The sequence below is a fragment of the Plecotus auritus genome (assembly GCF_963455305.1).
Source record: "Plecotus auritus genome assembly, chromosome: 9".
Taxonomy (NCBI): domain Eukaryota; kingdom Metazoa; phylum Chordata; class Mammalia; order Chiroptera; family Vespertilionidae; genus Plecotus; species Plecotus auritus.
The window spans coordinates 113,881,580-113,901,380 of record NC_137783.1 but is presented as its reverse complement, the minus strand read 5'-3'; the positions used below and the strand labels follow the sequence as shown (position 1 = coordinate 113,901,380).

The 19,801-nt window shown below is 43.3% G+C and overlaps 1 protein-coding gene across 1 annotated transcript in view; it reads right to left on the bottom strand.

Annotated features, from left to right (window-relative positions):
- LOC308233673 (uncharacterized protein) overlaps positions 1-19,578 on the bottom strand; it is a gene marked incomplete at its 5' end in the record, with an annotated part of 28,139 nt that extends 8,561 nt beyond the window's left edge. The window contains 8 exons of the mRNA XM_080640646.1: positions 658-1,127; positions 11,537-12,091; positions 12,339-12,365; positions 12,541-12,641; positions 14,023-14,045; positions 17,725-17,955; positions 18,608-18,703; positions 19,156-19,578. Of these exons, the coding sequence (XP_080496772.1) occupies positions 658-1,127; positions 11,537-12,091; positions 12,339-12,365; positions 12,541-12,641; positions 14,023-14,045; positions 17,725-17,955; positions 18,608-18,703; positions 19,156-19,578 (1,926 nt within the window). The remainder of the gene's footprint in view (positions 1-657; positions 1,128-11,536; positions 12,092-12,338; positions 12,366-12,540; positions 12,642-14,022; positions 14,046-17,724; positions 17,956-18,607; positions 18,704-19,155) is intronic.
- Between the last annotated feature and the right edge of the window lie 223 nt (positions 19,579-19,801).

The following is a 19,801-nucleotide window of genomic DNA, read 5'->3' as shown; positions in this document are numbered from 1 at the left end:
TGAACTAATATAAATTCAAAGTAAAGGAGTGGAGGGGAGAGCAAGAGAACCCTCCACTCTTTCGGCTCCGCGGGCCGGATAGAACAGCCAAACGGGCCGGATCGGCCTGAGGGCCGTAGTTTGCCCATGGCTGGATTAGAATCTGGTGATTATAATCTATGACCTGGGAGAAAATCTGAGGAGGTGAATGTTTTCTTAATTCCTGGGTGATGAAAGTCACTACCTCCTCACCAAGAGTAGCCTGATTTTCTTTCTTTTTAGAGTAAATATTGATTCTGTTATGGCCAAGGAAAGTCCTATCCTCTTATTAAAACTCTTTCCACATCCCATCCCCAATGTTAACAGCCACTGTCCTGCTGGAAGGACCAATGAGAGCTAAACTTGTGAAAGAAATTCTCCATCCACACGATGAAGGAGAAAAGAGGAAAACCTTTCACTCTTGGCCAAAGTCTGTACTTAGACTCATATTTTATGTAAATGGAAGGAATACACAGTGATGTCCCTCTGGCTTGGGAAGCCAAGCATAGAGTAAGTGACACATGGAAGGAAATTACAGGAGTCAGTACTAAAATGCTGTGGTGAGTAAAGTAGGATGGAAAGATGGATTTCCCACTGAGTACTATCTTTCACCTCATCTCCCTCCATCCTGCGCCTTACCTGGCATTCCTTGACTACCTCCTCCATGAGGAATATCTGATGACCACAGTGCTCTCGGGACCATTCACAAAGCTGACAAATAGCCTTCCTATCCTCTTTACAAAAGAGTCGGAGTCTCTCTCCATGGGTCAAACAGAGATCTTTCGTCGGCCCTTCCTCTGGGCTTAACTTGACCTCTTTGACCCTCTCTACTATGTTGGCTAGATGCTGATTAAGCCATAGGTTTCCAAATGAGTATCTGACACCACACACAGGACAGCTGCTTTCCCCTCCTGGGCCGATCTCTGAGTCCTTGTTGTCAGTGATGCAGGCTTGGCAGAAGCTGTGGCCACAGTTTAGACTCAGGGGTTCTGTCAAAAGTTCCAGGCAGATGGCACAAGTCACCTTCTCCTTCATGTTCACCAGGAATTTTAAAGCCATGGCAGCTACTCCCCTGGTTTCTTCCTGAGGCTCTTCTTGCTTAAAGATGCCTAGATGGATGGGCAGATTAAAAGGATATGGTATAAGAATGGCACAAATAAAAGGGATGCTAACTGTGCACACTTTAAAGATTGGTCAAGGCTGAAAAACTGAAAGACATTAAAAAAGAAAGGGGAAAAATGAATTCAGTGACTTGGGTAAGCCACCAATGCCCCAGAGCGTTTGTTTTTCTTTCAGCCTGGAATGATCCTCCCTTGACATTTGCGTGACTTCCTCTTATATTTCACGGAACTCCCTTCTTGCATGTCTAATATGACTAACTTTTCTACAGCACAACCACCAAAGCATCATTTGGTGTGTTATTTGACATCTTTTTCTTATTACCACTGTATAATATAAGATAGCCTTCCTTAAATATCCTACTCCTAATGTGTAATCCACACATGGAACAGGCACTTGTCTGGGAACACAATACTAGATAAATATATAAAGAACCTCATTTCTCCATAGGCGATTAGACTTTCTTTTAAAAATCATTGTTTTATCTTTCCTTTAATTAGCAGTTCACTGATAGGTGAGCTTTGGGACCACAGAAATGGTTTCCAGTCTGTCCCACACAAAGCCCTCTCATATTTACTCCCCAGCAACACTGATGGAAACAGCAAGGACCACTATAGGGAAGTAATCTTATTACTAACAATTATTAACCAGTTACAATTACACATCACTTTGACCTACTTATTCCTCATGTAAAAATCCTTAAAAAATAAGAATACTCCATTTTTTCTGATCTGTACATGAAATCAAGTGACTTACAAAGATTATTCAATTTAGTAAGTGAATTGGAGTGAATAGAATGTCCTCAGGGTCCTCTTTCAGAGGTCTGGTAGGTATGATAAACACCACCACACAGAATTACACGTTTTGGGGAAATTAAATAGGAGATCATCAAAAAATCCCCTTTGAGTAAGTAAGGATTAGGCTGAAAGATAAAAGATGAGAAGGGAATATGGAATGGTAAAGAGGAAAAATATTTTAGGGATAAAAATGCCCTATTGATGGAGGACACAGCATCTTCTACTGATCTTAGAACACCACTGTGGCTGGTGTGCAGACAGCTGCTAGGCCTTTTGCAATACAGGAGCCTAAAGGGTCTAGAAATGTGACACTTCTTAAACAATATAAAAGGGACAGTCTCTTGTTTACAAAAGACCTGTCATGGGGGCTATAAAGTACTTCCTAGAACTCCGTACAAACTCTCCTTAGAGCTCACCTCGGGCAGTCATGCCAACGTGCTATGTCTCCTATCTTATATGCCTTTGCTAAGCTAAGTAAACCTGGCTGGTTTATGTCCTGTTGTCACATGAGTAGGAATGGCAAATCAAACCTGGAAGTATAGCGGTGGTCCATCAGCAGTAGCATGGTGACACTGACTCTTAGAGCCTGGGCTAAATATGGACAAGGAGCTATAAGGTGAGTGGAGAAGACCTCAGTGGCTATCAATGTCTTGCTATGTCTTCTAATGGACTGAAATTGTGTCCCTCACACAAATATGTTTGCCTGTGTGAATGTAGCCTTATTTTGCATTGAGGTTTTTGCAGATGTAATCAAGTTAAGATGAGGTCATACTGGAATAGGGTAGGTTCTAAATCCAATGACCAGAGTTAATATAAGAAGAAGAAAGGGTACACAGACACATAAGAAAGAAGGGCATGTAACAATGGTGGCGGAGGTTGGAGTAATACAGAATCAAGGCAGGGACTGTTGAGATGGCTGGAAACCACCAGAAACTAAGAGAGAGAGGGGGGACAGATTCTCCTCAGAAGCTCCAACTCTACCACTACTTTGACTTTGGACGTCTGTTGTCCTGAACTGCAAAAGAATAAATCCCTGATGTTTTAACCCACCTAATTTGTGGTAATTTGTTACAGCAGCATTAGGTTATTAATATAGTTGAAAGATTTGATAGTGAAAGATCTGAGATGTGTAACAAACTATAAATCTTCCCCTTCCCCTTGCTCTAAAAAGAAAGGATGTGGATATAATGAAAGCTGTATAGAGATACCTATAGGCCTAGGAATCTGCCCACTTCTCTAATGATTCATGAACTGAACCTGATGAGGAATATGACTTCCATAAAAAGGGGTTGATAGGAGCAACCCAGCCAATGGTACAGATACTAAAAATTGTCTAAAGTCCATATACTATTAGCCCCTTTCTGTGGTGGCAATTGATTAGATCAGGCTTTGGTGACTAACAAAAACAGGGTTTTACATAAAATGATAATTTCTACCCATGATTACAATGGAAGATCTGAGCCAACCACAGGTGTGCACTTCTCTGTTATGTTTTATTCTGTTCAATATCCAACCGATGCTGAAAAACACCAAGAACTTATGGAGAAGAGAGGAACAGAGCATGCTTTCTCCCACGGGGTTGTGGACCTCACATCACAGTGGGACTACAAGGACTTGATGTCAAAACACCTGCCATCATAATGATCACAGAAAGAGAAAGGTACAGACAAGGCAGAGCCCCACACATGGGCGGGCAGTGACTCCATCATGTTTAAGAGTGGCCCAAGAGCTGAGCAGCAGTCAGGGAGTTAGAGAAAGGAAGACAAGTTGCATCTGCCTGATGGAACTGTCAGGTCAGCTGGTTGTGTCAGACATCTGTATCCCACAATTGAGTATTCTTTTCACATCTGGACTTATAATAAGGCAAAATCAATGCCTCTCTGCAGGTTAGATAATAAAATGAAAGTGTATCCTAGAAGTGAAGTGCAGAAAGGATTTCCTTTGAAGTTTTCAGACAATATCCTAGATACTTACTTCCCTTGGTGTCTTGAGTCATGAACTGCCAATGGGGAAAGTAGGACCTGTTTTTGGCATCCAGAGACCTGGTGAACTCAGAAACACTGCAACTGCCCCTCCCCATTCATCTAGGCTCAGAGTCTCTAATTCAGCCACTCCTTAGAGTCCAAGGCTAAATCTCCTCCACATTAATGACCCTTCTCCCCAAGAGCTCTAGCAAAGTTTTCAGCATGTCACTCACCCTAATTCAACGTTTTAAAAACATTACCCCATAATCATAGTCATTCTGGTGGCAGCTGCTTTGACATCAACTCCTTTTTTTATTTAAATCCTCACCTGAGGATTTGTTCAGAGAGAGAGAGAGAAAGAGAGAGAGAGAGAGAAAGAGAGAGAGAGAGAGAGATATCAGTTGCTTTCCGTACCCACCCCAAGCGGGCATCGAATCTGCAACTCAGGTATGTGTCCTGACTGGGAATAGAACCCTCGACCTTTTGTTGTATGGGACAATGCTCCAACCAACTGAGCCACACCAGCCAGGGTTAGTCACCTTCTTGTATACCACATCAATTATTTATAATTTGTTATGATCTCTCCCCAACTAGAATGTAAGCTCTTATATGTTTTTAACATGTTTTGCATGTTGAATGGATATTCAATGCACTTTTTCACAGCAGCAGCCTGCTTTCATTCATATGAATTAAATTTAAAAAAATAAATAAGTACATCTATTTTATCTCATGCGTTAGGCCTTGTTCTTGACCCTGGGAGACAATATCTGGGCAGAAATGGACCCTCTCTAGGGTAGGCATAGAGTCCCAGGAAGGCAGTAACAGTGACTTCTGAAAAGTGGGAGTATAGGATAAAATGGGCATGTGTCAGAAAATATGTGACATGTCAATGGTGTGCAAATTATTCCCTAATGACCTTAGGATGATACATAATCAGTGTCGGAGCAAACTTCTTTTTTATTTTATTTCATATATATATAGTTGATAACATTACAGATGTCTCCTGTTTCCCCTCTGCCCCCTTAAACTTCTTAGCAAGACCATTGAATCCTTGGTCTCCTTCTGAGCAATAGTCAACCCCTATTAATGAGCTCTGAACAAAGAAAAACAGTAAGCAGCAGAGGTAACAATCAGCAAAGGTGTGTCTAAGAGCTCTGAGGCAGGTGAGGACACCAGTCAGGGTCGATGAACTACTGAAGTAAGAGCAAGCAGTCTATTCAGGGAAGTGCAAGTAGAGCCCTGAGACTGAAGCTCAGGAGGACACAGGATAAAAGGCGGCCTCAGGGGCCGGCAGCAGACCAATCATTAGCCTGCTGTCTTCAGACTGGCCAGCAGCTGAGGATGTGTCAGGAAGGCCACAGACAGCCCCTCGGTGGTTGCAGGAGGGGCCTGAAAGAATCAGGTTCAAAATTACCCTTGGCCATGTCCCCATGACTCCATTCTATCTGATGCCCCATAGTAGGAGCTTAGGCTTTCGCACATTTGTAAAACAGGGACATCTTTTACAAACGGAGTGGAGTGAGTACAAGAGATTTTCTGTTTATCTCTTTAATAGAGAGAGAGGTTTAGAGACGGGGAGAGAGAGAGAGAGAGAGAGAGAGAGAGATTACAGTTCCCTTCAGCAAGATAGGTAATAAAAACTATAGAATAGGAAGAGGATGGGGATGAACTCAGCCTGGAAAAATAAGGGTCCCTCCAGGAAGCAAACAAGGCCCTCTGCCTCTTCAACACTTTCTCTCAAGCTGTCCCTCTCCAGACGCTGCTCTGTGTCTGCACTCAGAGTAGGAAGCCTGCAGCTGGCTTTTCTTCCCTTCAGAGCACATCTGCGCCACAAAATACCTCACCTAACTTCACCTAGTACCTCTCTCCGCGAGTCTCCCACGCTGGGCCTGCCATAAACCTCCCCACACACCTTCAGGTCTCAGCGGAGATGTCTTGGCTCCTGGTTTAAGTGGTGAGGAAAAGACGGGGCAGTTCTGGTCAGGGTTCATTCTCCAACCCGGGGCTCAGTCTGCATGAAGTAGTTCCTCCTGAGGAACTGGCTGAGAAGTGAAAGTGAAATTCTTGGGGCTGGCAGGAAAAGGAAGGGGACGGAGCTTCTGGGCCAAATAGTGGCAGTACTTCAGGGCGACTGCAGAGAGTAATGCTTTAACCCAGTGTTTGTAGAAGGGTGGGGTGGGGAGGGAAGATTTGCCCCAGGGGACATTTGGCAAAGTCGGAAAGTTTTGGTTGTCATGACTACGGGGAAGGCTGCTGCCATCTAGTGGGTAGAGGTCAGGGATACAGCTAACCATTCTATAATGCACAGAACTCCCACACAAAGACTTATCCAGTATCACATGATCTCACTCATCTAGGGGAAATAATGAATAACATAAACTGATGAACAAAAACAGACCCGGAGACAGGGAAGCATCGATGAGACTGTCAAACCTCAGAGGGAAGGCAGGGGAGGGTGGGGGTAAGGGGGAGAGATCAACCAAAGGACTTGTATGCATGCATATAAGCCTAACCAGTGGTCACGGACAACAGGGGGGTGGGGGCATGCGTGGGGAGGGGTTTGGGATGGGAATGGGGGGATGAGGACAAATATGTGATACCTTAATCAATAAAGAAATTAATAAAATAAAAAAAGACTTATCCAGGCCAACCTTCTACCAAATGTACTATGTGTTAAAAATAGAAAATAATGGTCACTTTTGGATACTCACCTTAGAGTATCAAGAGTTCCTCTGGTGCATTACTTGCAGTTGAGTTATATCTCTGGGAGGCAGAAATGGCTAGAATGAAGGATAAGCAATTTGTTGTAATCTGCAACTGGTTCCATGAGATTGTACTTGGAGCTCCAGGTAAACAAGAGATACCACAAGAAGTGGGCAAGGGTCACACCATGGAGACTCGTTTATATGGGCATAGGAGAGAACTGAAATTATCCGGAGGATGATAGCAACCATTACAGGAGTAAAGTGGCAGCTTTTGTTACCAAGTAAAGGGGTTTGTTCCCCTGTAGACACCAAAGCCCAATCAATCGCAAACAGGAGTTTGTAGCGAAGAAAGTAAAGGTTTATTTTGAAGGAAATGACACCAAACCCAGAGTCTCAGGTGAGCTATTACTCTGAGACCTGGCCCCCTGATGGCTTCCAGGTGATGGGTTATATAGGTGGAAAATCATTAATTATGGCGACTAAGGGAGTTGGGGTTGTGGGTTCTGTTGGCTGGTCAGGGCCAAGGCGGGGAGAAGTTGAGCATTGTATTAGGTCTTAATGTCAGCCATAGCGTCAACCTGTCTGGTGTCATGAGGGTGTGGCCGGTGGGGTGGTTCCTCTTTGCTGGGTCTGGAACAGAAACACAACTAAAGTCTAGTTTGACTGAAACTCTGTGGTCAACAGATTTGAGGCTTTGTTCCAAAGATTTTTTGTTGCTGACTAGAACCTCATTGTCCTGATGGCTTAATAACTAAGGGAATGGACATGCAAGGGAGAGTGAGATGGTGAGTCAGAGTGCTAAATGGGGCCAGTTTAAACCAAAAGGAAAAAAAGGAGAAAAGGTCACATTAAAGAAATAAAATTTCTGCTTCATTTTCCTAGATCCCTCTGGTTTATTCCTATTATTCCCCATATCCCCACACTCTCCCAAAGCTGAACCAAGCCATGGCAAGAATGTAGAGCAACTGAAGTCAGGTGTAAAATGGTACTATCATTTTAGAAAATAGTTTGACAGCTTCAAAAACCTTACCCATATAACTACCATATAGCCCAGCAATTTTGCGGCTAGGCAATTAGGCAAGAAATGAAAGTGTTGGAGAGTGGGAACTTTTGCCCATTCCAGAGAGACCATGGACTATGCCCCAGAAAGAGTTGTCAGTGCTGACACCAGGCCAGGCCTTGAGATACGGTCTCATGGCCCCTTCCCAGCACGTAGGCCTTCTTTCATAGATCACTGTCAGCTTTCTGAAGAACAGGATGACCCTGTAAATAACATGGTCATCAATGGCATGATCCTGACGTTGCTTAGGAAAAACTGTTTTGTCTTGGGTTACTTGTTCTATAAAAACAGGATGTGGTTAATGTGCTTAAAAGTGGTCCCGCACAAAGGGTCGGGGCTGCTCTCTGGACTCCCTGCGTGGAGAGAGAGAGCAGTAGCTGGCCGGCTATTAAAGGCTCCCTACATTTTAATTTGGTCTGGACTCCAGTGGTCATTCACTCACACTCGCTCCACAAGAGAAAGCATGTGTTTACTGTTTGAGTTTTACCAGAAATGTTCACAACAGCTATATTTGTAGTAGCCAAAAGTTGGAAACCACCCACATTTGCATCAACAGGCAAATGGGTAAGTTTTTACATACAATATAATTGTATTGATACAATGACCCATTGATACAATAGAATACTACAAGGCAATAATAATGGAATGGGCTCTTGATAATATAAGCAACAATCTGGAGCATGACAGAAACCAGACAATAAAACTGAAGGATTCTATTTATATAAACCTCTAGAGAACGCACACTGAGACAAAGCAGAAGGTGGTTCCTAGGGGATGGGGGTGAGGTGGGCAGAGACAGTAGAGATTACAAAGGGGCAGGAGGAAGCATTTGAAGAGGGTGGATATCTTGATGGTCTTGATGGTGATGTTTCACAAGTCAAAACTTATCAAATTATAGACTTTAAATATGTGCAATTTACATGTCAATTATATCACAATAAAAATGTTTAAAAGCCCTTCACTCCAAATTTTTTTCTTTAAAGTAGAATAAAATGTAAATGCCAGCTCTAGCAAGAACAGGCTTGTTGAAAAATGTTAGGATTAAGTATACCACTTGCCTAAGACTCCGGCAACAGCATTGCCCTCACTCAGTCTTTTCCTTATGAACTTTAGGCTACAGGATGGAATAAACAGCCCAGAAAAAATCTGAGATCCTGGATCTTCTGGAATGAGGAAGAGGAGTTGCTTAAGGTTCCAGGACATGAGGCGACTTGGCATCCATCAAAATCTGCATTTTCCTTCCCTGGAAATTTGCTTGTACTTGTGTGCATGTGGCTAGACATCATACAATCTTTTTGTAGTTCGGTGGGGCCACATGGCTATTCTCAAGTAACAGAAAGTTGTGAGCAGAAATTATGAATTCCACATAAGAACTAAGGACTTAAGAAACAAACTGCCTCCCCAGTTTTCTTTGCCTTTCTGCTGTCTTGATGTTGATGGCAATACTGTCTTCAGGGATGGCAGAGCCACAGATGGAGCTTGCCGCATGCATCCCATGTGGAATAGTGCCACTCACCCCCTAGTTATATTCATGTTTTTACATAAGCAATAAATAAATTTATTTGATTCATTTTGTTTTTGGGTTTAGTGTTCATAGCAGCTTAGCCTACTGCATCACGCCAAAAATGTCAAGGCCAGGAGGCCCCTGCCCAGACACCCTCCCGCCACCCCCCAGAGAAAGCCAGGGCTGCAAACTCATTCTAAATTCTCCCCACATCTCACCTACAGCATCCCAGCAAGCACTTGATTTTCCTATTTAACTGAGGTCATTCACCAGGTACCTCCATAGGGAGAGGACAGCTGGGCTAACTCCTTTCATCTGGAACTTACTACATGGGAAAAGAAATGAAAAGGGCATAATTACAGATTCTTTTACCATCATCTCTTATCCCCCAACTTCCATCAGCCACATGGGCACTGGTTTGCCTCCTGTCTCCTTTCATATTTCCTCTGAATAAAGTCCAGGTAAGAATGGGTGTGCATTTGGCCTCTGGTCTCCCACACATTTAACCTCCCCAATGAAACCTTACCCTAGAGCGGTGGTCGGCAAACTGCGGCTCCCGAGCCATATGCGGCTCTTTGGCCCCTTGAGTGTGGCTCTTCCACAAAATACCACGGCCTGTAAGAGTCTATTTTGAAGAAGTGGTTTTAGAAGTTTAAGTTTAAAAAATTTGGCTCTCAAAAGAAATTTCAATCGTTGTACTGTTGATATTTGGCTCTGTTGACTAATGAGTTTGCCGACCACTGCCCTAGAGTAACTCAGTACTGGGATTTTACTGTGACCTATACTTCATCTCATACAGACACTAACTAACTAGAGCTGAGCCAGGAGGATGAACTAATAATTCCTCAAACCACGATGGAACTTCAAATGTCCAACAGCCTGAGGGCTAAAGACAGAGACCAGACTATGTACAATCTATTCTCTGGCCATGACCCCTTTCTATGATCTTCCAAATTATAAATTTCTAGATATGTTCATATTCTCTTCTCTCTGCCAGTACACAAATGCCTCAGAGAGGTAGAGGATCCACGTAGATATATACTAGTGACATCTTCCTTATACTAGAGCCCCCTTATGGGGAGAAATTGCACTACAGGATAAGCTGTCCAATCAACATGTAATGCGAGCCACATATATAATTTAAAATTTTCTTGTATCTATATCAAACAAGTAAAGTAAAACAAGTGAAGTTAATATATATTTTATTTAATACAATATATCCAAAATATTATGATTGTACTCTACAATATAAAAATAATACAATCTTTTATAGTATTTTTTGAACCAATGGTGTACATTGTACACATATAGCATGTCTCAATTCAGACTAGTCACATTTGAATTGCCAGTGGCCCTTGGCTACCGACTGGACATTAGCTCTAGTCAACTCCTTGATATTTGTTCCCACCCTCACTCCACCTCATAATTGCTTTTACAGTTGGCTCCAAAAGCATATAGCACCTCTCTACCAGAGTCATAGCTGCTCACTCACTGGCTGTTCATATTGAGCATAAAGGAAAGGGGATGTGGAGAAATGGAAAGAAATCGTTCTCTTCCTAAAATAATCTATATTGGATGGATCATTTTCCTCTTTCCTTTTAGTACTTCAATGCACTTGACAGATTTTGTTTTAATTTTTCAATTACTACTCTTAACATTTTAAGAACCATGAAGTTTGTAGTAAAAACTGGTCAGAATTTCTTTCTTTAAATTTAAAGCCCCCAAAATTAACATAATAGGCTTTAGCACTCTTATATGTACTTACACAAACACACATCAATTTCTTTGCTCATTTATTGCATTTTATAAAACCTGTGATATTATAAGAATGTAAAGTTACAGGTCAATTTCTTTTATAAATAGAGAGAAAAATAAAATCTAAGACATGTATTAGCTAAACAAATTCAGTATTGCACATGAAAAATGATAGTGTCTTATTTTAGGAATTTGTATTAGGCTTAAACATTGAAACAAATCAATGTACTCCAATAACAGAATAAAAATGACACGATTATCTCAATCATTAGTGACAATATCTGTTGAAACTCAATTTTCCATTCAGAACAAAAACTTATAGCAAATTAAGAGGACTTCCCAAATTTGATCCTATGCATTGACCAAAAAAAAAAAAAAAAAAAAAAAAAAAAAAAAAAAAATACCATGATTAATAGTAAAAGGCTGAAAGTTACCCCTCACCTATCTCTAGAGCTGTAATTACTTAATGAAGGATGTTCATTGTCACCACCAGTGCATCATAGCCCTGAGTAAATGTTCAAAGAAAAAGGAGGGAGACTGCAGAAAACAGAAGGTCAAAAAGCCTCAAAGGGTCCTCCTCAGGTGTGGGTGTGGGCAGCAGAATGTTCAAGAGCTTGGGCGACGCAGGGTGATTGGGACTACACAGTTGCAAGGATTAAAATATGGGCAAAGAGTGGTAGGAAAGTAATATTTAGTGAAGGTGTAGATGGGAAAGCCGTGGTTTGTGACATTAAAAAAGGAGACAGTGCCGGCCTCATAGTCTACGAAAACCCCAACCCGGCGAGGGGGCACGGTCATGGAGAGGAGCAGGGAACTGGAAGAGTCCTCGTAGGCTCTATATTCATGTTTATGGTGCAACCCAATCACCCAGTAGCCATTTTGAGGTTGATATCTGGAGTAAACATTGCGATTGTTCGCAAACTGGTTGACAGAGAATGGAGGTCCCACGGCATCGCTGCACACGCCCAGGATCCAGTCAGTCTTCTTGGCCACATCCACTTCCCAGTAATGTTTTCCTGAGGAGAAATGCTGCGAGCCCAGGACGCCACAGTCATAGTGCTCTTCCAGGTGAGACCCAGCCAGAGTGGCACCCACAAATCTCACCTGTCTCCGGTTTTTAGACAGGACAAGATTTAAATTAGCTGTGTATGGATTCAGAGTCACGTCCACTGTGGGAAAAGGTACAACATCAGCAGATGACAAGGGGTGCAGGGGTCTTATGACACTGAGAAGAGGAGACACAGAAGTGGGTGGGAGGAATTGGAACTATGTGGTGGGAGGATGGACGGAAGTATCACCAGCTTATACCTGTGTGTGGGGGTGGGGTGGGGAGGGTGGGATTTGTATGTTTGGGAAGATTCCCATGTAAAAGAGGATCAGAACATGGCAGCTTAAAGAGGCTATGATTCTACTTACCCCAGTAGCTTTGGACATCTGTCAGCTCTGTAATGACAAAAAGTCAATCATGTGTAGAACAAACAGGCTCTGGTCTGGTGTTTCTTTCCTTACCTGACTCTCTCTTAGCCGCTATTTCCAAATACTAACTATACTCTCTGTTCTTTTTATGTTACTACTACAATCATCCCACATCCAAATTCTGTCTCCTCAATCTCCTCACCTCTGAACACTCGTAGCATCTTTTTCAGATCTGGGGCCCGAAATGCACTCTTCAGCTTGGTGGGGAGTTCTTCTGTTTTTTTCAGAGTCCAGTACTCACTCCTAGGGCACAGACATTATGAATATCCTATATGGCTGACCTTGGGTTCCTCCAGCACCACTGTCATTCATCTCCTAAGCCCATGGGTGAACACTTTCCTGAAGAAAATTAACATCATTCCCCAAAGAGCCCTGACGCTGGGGCCAGAAAACCAGGACAAGAAACTAGCTTCTCACCATCTGTAAACTTTGATAAGATTTAACACCTCAAAGCCTCTTTTATGTTTGTTTGCTGTTGCTTTGCAAGGGACAAGGCTCCATATTTCACATGGACCTGGTGTGTGGGCAACTTTAGATGTCACTATTAAGGATGAGATTCTGGAGTATGGGATAGAGAGTGTATGTTTTGATCTCAGGCCAATAAAATAATGGCTGCAAAATCCTTTGCTACCTCATAAAACAAACCCACCAAAATATTTAAAATGTTAGTGCCAACCAGAGGGTCTACCATGAGGGGATGGAAATGTGTGCTGACAGGCAGAATACCAGGAACCTGTTACTGGGGCTTTGAGAGCACCAAGTAAAGGGCTCCTTCCTTAAGTGTTTTTGACTTTAAGCCTCCAAGGTTACCAGAAGACTATAAAGAAAGACCTTCAGAACAGCATCTTAGGATTCACTTAAACTTAGAATTATGCCAGCTGGAGAAAGATGTCCTCACATGCAAACTAAGAGTGCAGACTTTGCAAGGGACAAGGCTCCATATTTCTCATGGACCTAGTGTGTGGGCAACTTTGGATGTCACCTTTAAGGATGAGATTCTGGAGTATGGGGTACAGAGTATGTGTTTTGATCTCAGGCCAAAATCACTCTTCTCAAGACCTCAGGTCTATGTTTTTATTGAAATTGAAAAAAAAAAGGAAGTGTGAGGAGAACTAGGTAGCAAGATATGAACTGTTCCAAAGCCAAGGGAGAAAAGGAAATTCAAGGAAGATGTCTCAAAAGCTGAACTTTGGGATAGGACAATGTAGAGAGGAAACTTCCCTCGGATAAAATACAGGGGCAATGAAAAGCCCTGTGTATTCTGACATAGCCATAAACTACTAGAATCAGGACTGGAAACAGGCATGGAGATTTGTGGAAAAGGAGTTTCCATCACAGGGCATTAGGAGAATCAATGATACTGTAACCCTTTATCCTTAAGGGCACTGCGGTTCTCAATTTGTGACCTCCCATTACCTAAATTATCCTACCATAGAAATCAGGCCATTCCCTTTATTTTGGGGGACCCCAAAATTCTCATGATGAGTATTTCGAGACACCAGTCCTAAATCTTCTCTGCCTTGTGATTCTTTTCCTTTCCCACTGACCACAAGGTAACTCTACGGATGGCTGCAGAAATCTTTTGTCACTCCAAAGGAACCACCTCGTGTTCTCTTGCACATACCTTTCTGTGACATCACTCACATCCTAGGAAGAAAAGAGACAGGTTAAGTCTAGGAGTCATAAGCCCTGTCCTCCAGTACAGCCTCACTCAGGTTCCTCATCCCATCCCTACCACCCCATTATATGATGGGAATATTGATGACTGATATAGAGACCACAAGGTAGAGATAAGAACGTGAAAGCACACTGTCCGTGAGACCCTATATAGGCATGTCAGGAAATGATGATTCATTCATTGGTACCTTTATTTTCACAACTGTGTGTGTGTGTGTAATGTTACATATGTACATTACCTATATTTGCCAGATATTGTGCCTTGCCCTAGAGCAGTGGTTGGCAAACTCATTAGTCAACAGAGCCAAATATCAACAGTACAACAATTAAAATTTCTTTTGAGAGCCAAATTTTTTAAACTTAAACTTCTTCTAACGCCACTTCTTCAAAATACTCACCCGGGCCGTGGTATTTTGTGGAAGAGCCACACTCAAGGGGCCAAAGAGCAGCATGTGGCTCGCAAGCCGCAGTTTGCCGACCACAGTCCTAGAGCATATCCCATGCTGAAGCCATAATTTCTGTCCTCTACATTCTGGTTGCTGAGGATACAGGGCTTTAAGTGTGTTTCTTTTGTAATATTGTTTTTAATTTTATTTACTGAATTTTTTTGAGAGAGAAAGAGAGACATTGATTTGTTATTCCACTTATTTATGCATTCATTGGTTGCTTCTTGTATGTGGCCTGACCAGTGATCAAACCCACAACCTTGGTGCCTCAAGACAATGCTCTAACCAACCCGGCAAGGGCAAATGTGCTTGTTTTTTAAACCTCATCTCCTCTGTCTATGCTCCTTTTGTTGAATTAATCTATTTTTCTTGAGTTCAACACATACATATGGATTCCCAGCTCCGTACTTCTCAGATCTCTCTTACACAGGCAGTCCTCCGGTTATGTCGGACTCTGTACATCGCTTCGTGGTTACATCGCCATCTCCCATTTACAGTATTTATAAAATAAAAAGTTCCGTCATTTCGACGTATGTGCTTTATGTTTTTTATTATTTATTTACCACAAGTAAAGGTCAGGAATTGTTATCTTTCTTTTAAATTTTTTTTCCTGTTTCACTTTATTACTGCTGTGTATGTGCTCCATGTGAGTGACGTAGGTGCTTATGTAGATGGGTTCCGACTTACGGCAAAAATCACGTTACGTCGTGCCGTAGGAACGGATCTCCGAGGTAACCCGAGGACCTACTGTATACCCCAGCAAATGAGCCACAGGCATCACCAACTCAAGATTTTTAAAAGAAAATTTACTTTTTCTGCAAACATGAGGTCTCCTCTACTATCTTCGGCCTTCTTCAGTGATACCGCCATCCATGCAGTCACCAAATTTAGGTAAAGTATTGCCATAAAAACCTCCTTATATTCACACTGATGTCTCATCTTAGACCAAGCCAGTCCATTTCACACCATTAACTTGTTAACCACCTGCTTTTCAAGGTCATTGCTGCCACCATCTGCCTCATTTGAATAGAATGACTTCATGGCCTATTTGGTCTCTCTAACTCCTGCTTTATAAACTTCAGTGACTGAAGAAAAGGCCAATGGTTTGATCTACGTAACTTTTTATTGCATTTAACAGAAACACAGCTCAAATTGGCTCAAATATGGAAAGTGGTGGAGGTGGTGGATGTACCCACGTATACCAAATATCTAGGATTGCAGCAATTTTAAGGCATGATCCAACCAGGTGCCATTGCACATCTCCTGTGTTAGCTTTATTCTCATCGTTTACATTTTGAAACTTGAAAGCTGCCCAAATCTTAATGAGCAACAATGCCACACAGACATGGAAAAGAGAAGGAAGACTGTGTCTGTGATGGGCAAATTCTAGAAAAATGGACTGTAAGAGAAAACTCAAATGAAAATGTCCATGGGGCCTGGCTGGCGTGGCTCAGTGGTTGAGTGTTGACCAATGAACCAGAAGTCATGGTTCGATTCCCTGGCTTGTGGGCTGGATCTCAGGTGGGGGGCACGCAGGAGGCAGCTGATTGATGATTCTCCCTTCTTATTGATGTTTCTATCTCCCTCTCCCTCTCCCTTCCTCTCTCTGAAATCAATAAAAGCATTTTTTAAAAATGTCCATTGGGTAGCCATACTAATGAGTGTTAGAGCCTACAGATACCTGGACTAGCAATATAAATTGATTCCTCTGTACTTATGAAGCAATGTTTACAATTTGAGGAGTCTGTGCAGGGGCTAGAACTGGGGGGCAAAGGGGTGAAGAGAAGAAAACATTAGGGTAACCCAATATCAAAAATGAAAAAAAAGGGCAAGAAGGATAAAATAAAGATGTTAAATCAGAAGCAGTCAATGAAGAAAAGCTTTAACAGGTAGAAAGTAACTGCCTTTTGACTTTAATGCTGGGGCCCAAGAATAAGTAAAGAAATGATTATCACACTGGCAAAGGGAGAGCAAGAGGAAAACAAGTCAAACAAAAAATAAGGAAGGGCCTGAAAGTTCCAGAATGTCACAAGGTGCTTTCTGCAACTTCATACTGTTCACTCAACGTAAAAAACAACTCTTCAGGTTTTAACCTCAGTTCAAGCTCCACCACCAAAACTCTCTATATTGGACACCTTGCACCCTCCCGACATACACACACACACACACACACACACACACACACACACCAGAGCTCAGTCTTCTTGTGTCTTAAAAGACCAGTTCAAACTCCTATTACAACATGGTGAATGATTCTGCCCTAGAGAAGAGAGTGAAAGCATAAGAATCTCTGAGCACTTGAGCTTGGTATGTGTTTATCTACTATGAAAGTGAGTGAAAGCACATGACAAATCATAATAGAGTATCATCGACAACAGGTGCCTAATGGCCAGTGATTCTCAACAGGGCGAGGTGGGAGATATTCCCCCCAAGGGACATTTGGCAATGTCTGGAGGGTTTTTTGATTGTCACAGCTGGGTGTGGGTACTTCTGGTATCTAGGGGGCAGAGAGCAGGGATGCTGCTACATCCTGCTATATACAGGGCAGCCCCTCATAGGAACTTTTCTAGCCCAATATGTCAATAATGTCAAGACTGATTAATGTTCCAATAGAACATCACTGGACACAGTAGATTTCCACCACAGTATCAACTGAACTTTTGGACCACTTTTTATCTTACCTAATAATAGACAAACATGTAAATTGACCATACCTCTGCCACACCACCAGCCAATCAGGAGTGATATGCAAATTAACCCAACAAAGATGGCGGTTAATTTGCATACATAGGCACAGAGTGAGGGGGGGCAGGATGCTTGCTTCATTGCCATGGCGACGACACAGGCATTCTGCCCCACCCCCCAGTCTCTCAGGGCCTCTGGGCAGCATGGGAAGGTGGGGCTGGAGTGGAAAGAGGCGGCTCCCTGAGCAGAAAAAGGTGGCTCCAGGGCCTGAGCAGAAAGGGGCTGAGTGGAAAGGTGGTGTCAGCAGCCAGGGAAAAGAAAGCCCAGTCTAGCATGAATATTCATGCATTGGGCTTCTAGTATATAAATCAAGTGAGATATAATAGGGAAGAGGCACCCCAGGGTCAAATAAATTTTATTTTTGCCTCCATCAGGATATCAGTCCCGTGTCAGAATGGTAGGAATATTAGTCTCTCTTTGCCTGACTCTCAGGTTGGGGGCTCCTTCATGAGTCTTACCTGCAGCAGCTCCACTGTGGACCCCTGACACCGACGCTCTAGATCTGAGATGAGCTCCTTCAGTGCCTGGCTGTGGTGGACCAGCTCATCCTCTGCCTCTTCCATAATATTCAGCCCCTTCCTCTCTTCCTCCTCCAGTTTTTTCAGTTGCCGCTGCTCCTCTTTGTCCAGGATGCTTCTCAACTGATTAAACTCCTTCTGGATCCTGTGTCTCTCAGGTTCCAGCTGATTCTTCAAGGACATGGAAGAGAGTCTGCTAGTCTGTGGAGCTGAGGGTCTCCTCTCTAAGGGGTGGGAAGTCAGGCTCAGCACTGCTTTCCTGGCCAGGTCTCACTGGTAGAGGAGGAGTGAAGGGGGAAAGTCCTGCAGAACCTGGTCTTTCTTCAATTCTCCCCTCCACTCTTCCAGAACATTAGCCTCCGGTGGACTTATTGAGGCCTCCTAGATGTAAACTGTGATTCCTGGGTGAGGTTTGGATTTCAAGCAGCCTCCCCGGTCTTTCATACCTCTCCATTAGCCTCCCCATCCAATTTTGAGAGAGGAGGTAGGAATGATCGGCCTGTACCTAACCTGTTCTTCCAAGTTTCAGAGCTTGAAACTGTAGAACAAAGTCCAGAATCAGGAATTAGAAGCTGCTAATGGCCATGGTTCCTCTCCTATCTGACTGTGGTGAAAAACCTGGATACCCTTTTGATATATTCATTTCCTAACTCTCCCTTTTCTCTCCCCTGTCCTGCACCAGGAACAAGAGCTTTGTTTGGAAGGGTTGCAGAGAAGGACTAGGCAAACTAGGCAAAGGGAAGCTCTTCTAGCCAAATTGGGGACAGGACCAGCTTTCCTTGTTCTCAACCCCCAGGACAGGTTTAGGAAGAGTCTCCCTTACCTTCCAGGATGTCCTCTTCTCTATGATCACAGCTTTTAGTTTCTCAGCTTCCTGCTGCTCTTGCCTCAGCCTCTTCAGAGACTCCTGGAACTTCTCCTGGAAGAAACACATCAAGTCAAGCATTAAATGGTCTCAGTGACTAGACATGAATGAATGGGACAGAGCATGCTGATCTCAGAAGAAACTTGTTCAACTGAAAATCCAAGACAGCCAAGGTATACACAGGTGATAGGCACCAGTAGGAACAGGGCGATTCTCTTTCGTCCCAGGGAAAGAACTTGACTACGAAGTCCCTCAAGTCTTCTCATTGCCACCATATCCCTCCACACTCAATGCTCCTAACCTCCCTTTTTGCCCCCAGCAGCATCCTCTTCTCAAAAGGACATGTAGAGCTGATACTGAGCAGCAAGAAACTGGTAAAGTCTCTATTCTTGGCCAGGGGGAATTTTCTAGGTTCATTCCTCTAACTAAATGGGAAAACTACAAAAATTAAAATTTCCTGCCAAGAACTCTGTTCCTCTCTACTTTCCCTCCACGTGGGCTCCCACCTGGTACTCCTGGGCAACCTCCTCCATGAGGAATGTGCGGTGACCACGGTGCTCTTGAGACCGCTCGCAAAGCCAGCAAATCAGCTTTCCATCCTCCTTACAGAAGAGCTGGAGTTTCTCTCTATGGTGCGCACAAAGAATCACCTTCAGCGGCTCCCCTGAGCCCAACACCACCTCCCTGAGCCTCTCCGCTATGTTGGCCAGGTGCCGATTAGGCCGCAGGTTCCTGAGCTGGTAGCTGGTCTGGCACACGGGACAGCTGCTTTCTTCTTCTTGGCCGATCTGCGATTCCTTGCTGTTCTCTGTGATGCAGGCTTGGCAGAAGCTGTGGCCACAGTCTATGCTCAGGGGTTCTTTCAGGAGCTCCAGGCAGATGGGACAGGTCACTTCATCTTGTATGTCCACTAGTATTGCTGAAGTCATTGTAGCCATTCTCCTGGTTCCTCCTGCCCAGGCCTGGCTCCTAAGGTACTTACAGAATCCTGGATAGATGGGCAAACAAAAAAGGGTCAGAGTAAGAAAATTACGGGAGAAAAAGATGTTGACTATCCGGGAATAAGAGATCTCACACCTGGGACAACAAGGGCTCCTCATTCTAACTTCAAACACATTCTTTACCCGACTGCATGTTAGACATCAATTTGCA